Source organism: Trypanosoma grayi (assembly GCF_000691245.1).
Source record: "Trypanosoma grayi strain ANR4 Tgr_825_V1, whole genome shotgun sequence".
NCBI lineage: Eukaryota > Euglenozoa > Kinetoplastea > Trypanosomatida > Trypanosomatidae > Trypanosoma > Trypanosoma grayi.
The window spans coordinates 1-7594 of record NW_008826444.1 but is presented as its reverse complement, the minus strand read 5'-3'; the positions used below and the strand labels follow the sequence as shown (position 1 = coordinate 7594).

At 51.7% G+C, this 7594-nt stretch overlaps 6 protein-coding genes across 6 annotated transcripts; 5 read left to right on the top strand and 1 right to left on the bottom strand.

Annotated features, from left to right (window-relative positions):
* DQ04_08251050 (hypothetical protein) lies at positions 1-345 on the bottom strand (the record flags this gene model as incomplete). Its single annotated transcript, XM_009315499.1, has 1 exon — positions 1-345. A coding segment is annotated over one exon (345 nt), but the record flags the coding sequence as incomplete, so codon positions are not given.
* A 298-nt stretch (positions 346-643) lies between these two features.
* DQ04_08251040 (hypothetical protein) lies at positions 644-1084 on the top strand (the record flags this gene model as incomplete). Its single annotated transcript, XM_009315498.1, has 1 exon — positions 644-1084. One exon carries the CDS (start codon positions 644-646, stop codon positions 1082-1084), a length of 441 nt encoding a protein of 146 aa, XP_009313773.1.
* Positions 1085-1329: 245 nt separating this feature from the next.
* On the top strand, positions 1330-1746 carry DQ04_08251030 (putative ubiquitin hydrolase, putative,cysteine peptidase, Clan CA, family C19; the record flags this gene model as incomplete). Its single annotated transcript, XM_009315497.1, has 1 exon — positions 1330-1746. The coding sequence occupies one exon, from the start codon at positions 1330-1332 to the stop codon at positions 1744-1746; it is 417 nt and encodes a 138-aa protein (XP_009313772.1).
* Positions 1747-1786: 40 nt separating this feature from the next.
* On the top strand, positions 1787-2269 carry DQ04_08251020 (putative membrane associated protein; the record flags this gene model as incomplete). Its single annotated transcript, XM_009315496.1, has 1 exon — positions 1787-2269. The coding sequence occupies one exon, from the start codon at positions 1787-1789 to the stop codon at positions 2267-2269; it is 483 nt and encodes a 160-aa protein (XP_009313771.1).
* A 29-nt stretch (positions 2270-2298) lies between these two features.
* Positions 2299-2805, top strand: DQ04_08251010 (putative f-actin capping protein beta subunit; the record flags this gene model as incomplete). Its single annotated transcript, XM_009315495.1, has 1 exon — positions 2299-2805. One exon carries the CDS (start codon positions 2299-2301, stop codon positions 2803-2805), a length of 507 nt encoding a protein of 168 aa, XP_009313770.1.
* Positions 2806-3630: 825 nt separating this feature from the next.
* DQ04_08251000 (putative MYH7B protein) lies at positions 3631-4080 on the top strand (the record flags this gene model as incomplete). Its single annotated transcript, XM_009315494.1, has 1 exon — positions 3631-4080. One exon carries the CDS (start codon positions 3631-3633, stop codon positions 4078-4080), a length of 450 nt encoding a protein of 149 aa, XP_009313769.1.
* Positions 4081-7594: the final 3514 nt, after the last annotated feature.

Sequence of the window (7594 nt, the reverse complement as noted above, 5' to 3'; positions counted from 1 at the left end):
CCAGAAAACCGGCAGCACCCCCTTCGCCCCGCAGCGCCAAAATTCGACCGCGGGCCTCCATGGCCCCCCGTAACTTTCGACCCTTTCGCCGTTCCAACCCCACCCGAGCGGCCACGCAATCACACCAAAGGCCCCACCGCTGAAAAATGCAAAACGCCCTGCCCGCGCCAAAATCCCCCCGAAGCCCGCCGTATTGGCAGAAGGGCTTCCCGAGCACAACTGGGAAAGGAGGGGGTCCGTAAATGCGCCGTCTGGAAACAAACCGGGGCATTTACCCACCCTGAAAGCGGCAGCTGCCTTCGCCGGCAGCGAACAAACCCGAAGGAAGAAGACGCGCCACCGCATCGCGGCCTTCCGGGCTTCGAGGCACCAGCCGGGCAATTTGAAACCCCCCCACCCCTGCCGACGCACGCGCTAAGCAAACCGCCCGCATATTCCGTTCCACTGACCGCGCTTATGGGGCACCAACGCCGCCCCCCAAATACCCAACAATAAAAATCAAATCGCCACCCCGAAGGCTCAATAATTTCCCACCCAAAAATCCAACAGCGGAAACCAAAGGGAAATTACCATGAACAAAGCCACGCCCCAAAGCATTAATAAACAAGCCCCTTTTGCACGCATTCCGCCCGCGAGCTTCTATATGCTTTTCAAAATGGGACAAAATTTTCAGCGGGCCACCTTTGCGTTTATTACCAACCCATGCGCGGATTTAAAACGACGGCGGCGCCCCTTGCTATGGCACGGGGTGGGGGGGCATATGGGCCACACTTCCCACCCACAGGGAAAAGCGCCGCCCTATAAACCCCCCACCCCGTCAGAAACCAAACTTGCCCATATACCCTTTGGCAGGGGGGCTTTAAGAAAGACGCCTTTAACCCACCTAGGGCGGAGAAGCTGCAAAGCTGCGCGTGGGCTTTTTTGCGAGCGCGGCCCTGTGGAAACCCCCCTTCGCCAGCCCCCTTGGCGTTCTCAGCCGCCGATCCCACGCAAAAACGCCGCTCTCGACTCGACGATTCGCCCCCCGCCACCGCAAAACGCACAATTTATTCCGTTTCGGATTGTGGCAAGGGGGGTTGGATAGCGCGCATCTTCCCGATTAAACCGCCACCCCCTGTAACGCAAATGTGGGATTCCCGCTTGGCGGTTGTGGAAACAGCGGGGGACCCTATGACGCCCCGCATTCCCCCGGCGAAGCCGCCCGCCCCCAACGCGGCACCAGGGCCCTGCGCCCCCTATTTGGAAGGAAGCCAAGCGCACGCTGCCCACATTGCCCGCGCAAAGAAATAGCCGACACACACCTGTCGGGCCGGAAGCGCGCAGGATAGCATGGGGCCGCGCAGAAGATTGCCCGGGGGGCGGGGATTCCCACCCCGCGCCAATTTCACCGGCGCCAAAAAGCGCTTCGCATACGATTTTCGTAGCGAATGCGATGCGCAAAGGCCCAAGCCACTGCTAAGTAGTGGCGTTAAGCGGAACCCTGGCCATCTTACAGAACTTCAAACGAACGCAACGCCCCTGACGCCAGCCAAACCTGCAGCCCCCATGGCGCGTCGGGCATTAATTATTGCTGTAGGGTGGATCTGGAAATCGTCAGAGCATCCCCCTGGCGAAAACAGCGGGCTATACGCCCCATTCATACACGTGAGCAAAGGGGTGGGGCGGGGGCGCGGCGATAGTGTTAAGAAAAACTTTTTCTTCCAAGCGCTTATCGCCTACCTTCCCATAAGTGGACAACTGCCTTGATGTAGAAGTGGTTCAGGCGACGCTTGAGAACAACCGCGCCATGGCAGCCGCCAGCGCACACGTGCGGCCACCCCGAAGAGCAACACAATTCCTTCGACAATTTTTGCGACATTTCCCAGCCCCAATTCCCTTCCTACTCTGTGGTGACTTTAACCTGCATTATCTACTTTGGGAATCGTTATTGGACACCGGGCCAAGCAGGGTTGTTGTGGAATTTTGGGAACAATGTACGGATAGGGGACCCGCTCCGCTAAATACAACAGGTGCCACCATGCACGCCCGCCGCTATTGCGAGCGATCCCATATAGGCCTAATATGGAGAAGGCCCCTTGTAGCACCAGACTGGACAGCAGACACCTCTACGCTTACCACCCATCATGTGATTTCCTTTACATTACAGCAAGACGACGCCAACCCAAGTGTAACTGGGATTCCTGTATCAGAGATCTTAACTCGCTACTTCCAGCATGCGGCCATTACAAGTTGCTATCTGGCGCTAAAACATTTACACATGCACCCGTGACCTCACTACGAAACCATTGCCCACGGGGCATGCGCAAGCATGGGCCCAAATTCTGGGATTTCACTCTGGCGGAAGCAGATCGTATTGTTTCAGCTAGCAAATCGCGCTACCGGAACATACCTACAACCAACCATGGGGCAGACATGCGCCACACCAGAAACCAGTTTTTCCTTCTGGCATGCGAAATGATACGTCACATGTACCTCCGGCGAATTGCCAACCTCAACCCAGGAGAACCACTTTCCTGGAGATATGTGCCCGAGAGGAATAAGGCTTTAGCTTCTTCTGCTGCATTTGCTATGCTGAGCGATAATACCCACCAATATAGGATCGCACGCAAGACCGCAAATACTTTCAATCGTACGTTTTTTTGGACCCAACCACCCCTCTCACAAACCGCAGAAGTTCTCAACGGTTCACTAAATACCGAATCCAACTTCAGGTTTTCAGCCCTCCACCCCGTTTTGAAGCCACAGAATGACAAAGTTCTGATGACTCTCAGTGTGCTTTGCGTGGTCCCCCTCCCCCTTTGGTAGATAGGCCCATTGCCCTGGTAGAACCCCAAGCGGCGTTGAGTGCCACACCGTGTGGCAAAGCTTCCGGTCCAGATAGCATTCACGGTGAAGCATTGTGAAACCTTTTTACCCGAGGACTTCGCTTTCTTCACGGATGTATCGACCGCATGAACTGCAGAAGATGGCTTCGATATTTTCAATGTGGTCGTTACGCAAAAACACGTCTTGGAAAGCAACTCAGTGATCAGAGTACAATTCTGCGAGGAGTACAACAGGGACCAGAAGTGGGTTCATATCTTTTTCCCCTCTAAATATATCCACTTCTCACATTCCTTAACGAGTTTTCAGACGTTTCAGCAGATGTCTATGCCGATGGTCTCTCTATTATAATCAAACGCCAGTCACGAGAATACGCAATTCCCACTGTCAAGATGGTTCTCAAAAAATAGCATGCGTGGTGCCAGAAAAATGGATTATCCATCAACATAGCAAAACGTGAGGCCGCACGCTTCACACTGTTCACGTACAAAGAGTAAGACAGTGACCTGAAGAGACGATGGCCCCTTGCGATTGCTGGGGCTGAAAGTCTTGTCATGGCCATGGGGCCATCTCGCGTGCCGAAACTTTTTGGTGTTGAATGAAATCCATGCCTAACGTTAAACGTGGCGGCATTCCAAACAACGCAATACAACCACGCAAAGAATTCCACAGCTACAGTCCATTTCGCGCAACTCGGTTGGGCCAAACCCACACGATTTACGTACCTTCGCCATGGGGCACGTTACATCAAACCCCCTATACGGTAGCGGGCTTTCTTGGTCTGTAGGAACAGATAGCGTACGTTACATGAAGCGAAACGCGTATGCCTCATTAGCACATACCGTTGGGAGAGTCCCCAGCACAACCGATCTGGAATCCGCTCTTCTGGAAGCGAATATGCTTCCATTGCGCACCTTATGCCTACTGACCAGACTTTCAATCTTCGAGAAGCTGACAACATGCACTCCAGACTGGATTCAGCGGCCGCCACCGGAGCCACAGCCTCACTTTTGTTTCCGCATCTCGCCAATATCGTGCCATCAGCTACATTCGTTAACGGGCACGTGCAGAAAGAACTATGATATAACTGAATTGACACCACGCAAACGAAGCCTCTTCAGGAATTCCATTACCCCGTTGTCTGCCGCCCCGGCTCAAATGGTATCGTTTGGAGTGGGCCTTCTATTAGATCGCTCAATAACTGGTACAGAGGGGCTCATCAGAGAAAAAAAGAGCATTAAGTCAACGAGCTCTTGACCCACATCCCCGCCGCGAGTTGGAACTAGCCACAAATGGTGGTGCGGATGTGCTCCTCCAAGATGGAATCAGAATGCTTATTTCATCGCTTGAGTTCTCACTTGTAATTGAGAAAGTTAGTGCAAAACTGTGTAACGCGCCCTTATACCTATCGTACGGAATCGTGTACGATGCTTCTGGTCCCAGAAAAGTAGATTACCACTCGCATGCGCCACAGTAAAAAAATCGGTTATTGAGGTTAGGGCGATCAGTTTTTGCCAGCGGCCTTGAATAAGGTGCCGCAGAGTCAAACTGACTGGACGGAGGGCCAGTATGGAATCGCGTTTTAATTTTGACGAGAGTAAGATGGTTGATTCACCTACAGTTTTGTTACATACATTGTGGAATACGCGCAAATGAGCTAGCAGATCAGTACACCACACTGGCCATGACCACAGGTCCACACACTGAAGATAGAACTGTACCTTTAACGCATGCAGGCCGACTAACTTGTTTTACTGAACAAATTGCGACAAGGTGGGTGAGTAAAATACGTAAAGGCACTCGCCGTTACATCCTGTACGGCACAAAACCTTCTTACTTCAGTCCAAAGTATCTCATTAGAAATGAGTTCATTGACCGCAGAGAATTGGTACATCGTGCACGTGCAAGATATGGGGTGTCTTAGCTCTGGGTTCGCTTATACTTGTCTGTGAGAGACTGCTTCAACCATTGTCATTTCTGAAATCTCCCTTCAGCAGAGTCCCCCCATATTCACTAAACACATAAACCAACCGCGCCAGGTACAGTGAACAAACTTCCACTCTCTATGGTGAATGGGTCATCAAGCATGCATCAACCATCCGTGAATCGACAGAGGGAAAAATGCCCATACTGTGAGCGTACCGTGCCGCATTTCTCAACGCTGAAAAAACACTGCAAGTTCGTTCATCCAGATCAACCACCTCCCCAGCCCAAACACAAATATAAATACTGTGAAGCACTCTTGCCTAGTAGAAAAAGCGCCTCCAAGCACAGAAGGAGATGCGCGCATCGTCCTGATGGCATACAGCATCGAAACAGTAGTGCGAGACACAGTTCTTCGTTACCACAAGGACAGCCCGCTTCCTCGAACGCGGCATAAGGTCCACAAGAATACCTAAACCATCTGCTCTTCGAACGCCCGGTATCCTAACAGCGCATCAAAAGTTCAGTATTGATGAGAACCTTTAAAATGAAAACTCCCCTCCACAGCAGTTGCTTCATAGAAGAAAAAAAATTTTCCTCTGCTCAAGAGCTTCTTTGGTCGACAAGTAGAATCGGTGCAGCTATACATCCTGGTAAAAGAAGAGAAAAAAATTACCCCACACACTGTCAAAACGGCCTTTTTCCCTGAAAGCAAGCTGGCGCCTAATCCAACGCAGAGGCGGGGCGCCGGCACCAAAACCAACGTTTTTTTCACGGCGCCTTCCCAGAATTCATTAGCGGCCGCCCGCCCTGGCCACAGCGCGAGAAGGCGTTCGCAACTGCCCGCTATTGGTGTGGAAGATGGCCCCTTTGTCTTACTTTATATTATGATGTTTATCGTTTTTTTGCTCGTATTTTCATTTATTTTGTATTTTAATATATCTTGGATTGGGGTCCAACCTGTTATGAAAAGCGCAATAAAGGCTTTTGGGTGACTGTTTTTTTTAACCCCAGATCCCTTAGACATACCCTCGCTTCTCTAGCAAACCTTTGTGGAGTGGCGGCGCGGTTGGCCATAACATTCAGAAAACGTATATAATCTAACAAAGCTTAGGGGATAAAATAGACAGCCCCCAGGCCAGTATGGCAGGTGCCACTTCTATCAGAGAAGGCGGTTAAGGACAAAGCCTTTTCACTGCAAGCAGGTATTAGGCAAACTTCTTCTTAAAGCATAACTTCTCCACGTTGCCCCTTCCCACTGCAAAGTTATAGCGTAGGCTCTTTAATGTGGGACACCTCAGTAAGGGCAGGCTCGTCTCTTTGCACTGTCCACATTAGCTTGTTTTCGCGGTGTCTGACATGAATCCATGGCTAACGATGCGGTGCCTTGTGGGCCCCTGTTTGCTGCGGCGCTGGAATTCAAATGTTTTGCATAAAAAGGCAGTGGGAGGAAGTTCCTCGGGAGCATCCTCCTGGAGGCGCCGGAGTTTCCCCGTTATGGGAACCTCTTGGCCCTCATGGAACCGCCTGCAGTGCCATCTGGCTGAATAAATAGTCGCGAACCATTTTAAGCACACCAAGCACTGTGTTTCCTTCCGCTGCTCTGGCGGTGGTGGGCATTTTTTTTCTCGTCCTTTCTCGGTGCTTCTATCCGGAAGGGTAACTCGGTTCCTGTAAACTTTGTTGTTGTTGTTGTTCCACGTGAAATTTAACGACCAGGCGTCGCTGCCCGAGGGAGGAAGGAGGAAATGCAATTGCGCACATATGCCGTGTTAGGGCAGATTATGTGGGACTCGGTGGTGAGGAAACCCACCCATACCCACTATAACCTCCTGATCATAGAGATCTTTCAACCCACGGGCGTGGGCGACACCAGTAGCACGGTATCCCAAAGAGCGGTCTCCGGTTAGGCCCTCCGCTTGATCCCCGGAGAGCAGGTCGCGCTGTATCCCGACCATGGCACAGTTCCCGGGAGAACTGTAGCGTACGGCATTGGATTCCCCGTCCGATAGATCAGGTAATCTACCGTGAAACTTATTGTTTGGTAGCGTGCGTTTCCCTGCAGTCTCTTCGTTCAGGCACTTTACCCATTACAAAACGCGCCTTATTTGTAAGGTACTTAACTCCGCTATCCGAATAAGTAACGACTGTATCACGGTGCAGCCCGAACTAAGCCGGATTCGATGCTGCAGGTGTGGAAATTTAGCTTCCCAAGTAATGAACTTAGTAATAGACCTTGACGCCACGATGAGGCATTTCCACAGTACCAAGGTGTAAACTTTGGAAGATGCGGTAGTGCTTCGTCACGTTCTTCCTGCTTTATGTTTGTGCCGTAAAAGACATGGGATTCGACTCCCTCTCGTTTGAGGGGTCTTTTTGTCTCTTTCTTTAGCTCTTGAATCGCATTGCTCCGTCCGTTGGGGTGTTTGTATTTCAGGTGGATTGCCAGTCCTCCAGCGTTGCCAATGACCTTTTAACATACTAGACAACGCAGTGTGGGTCGCAGTGCCGCTGCGTGAGGCGGCTCTTGTGGTGGGCCATGTCTGGCCGGACGTGGGGAAGCAGACCCGGCGTAGTTAGGACTTCCAGCCCAGACTGGTTACGTTAAAGGGGGGTCCTCTGCCTTCCCTTCAGCCTCCGGCCGCCGCTTGCGTTCTTCGTTTTGGCATTGGTGGTGGTAAAAGTGACGAAGGCAGCTTATCAGTCCCACCGGTCCTTTATACGATGCCGCGCCAAAGGTACAAGCAAATTATCCTCGAAGCTTCTTGACGATCGGGTTGAGATCGCTTGTTGTGTCCAGTGCAGTGCGTTTGGGCCTTGGTGCTAGGGGAGGGGGTTCTGGCGGGAT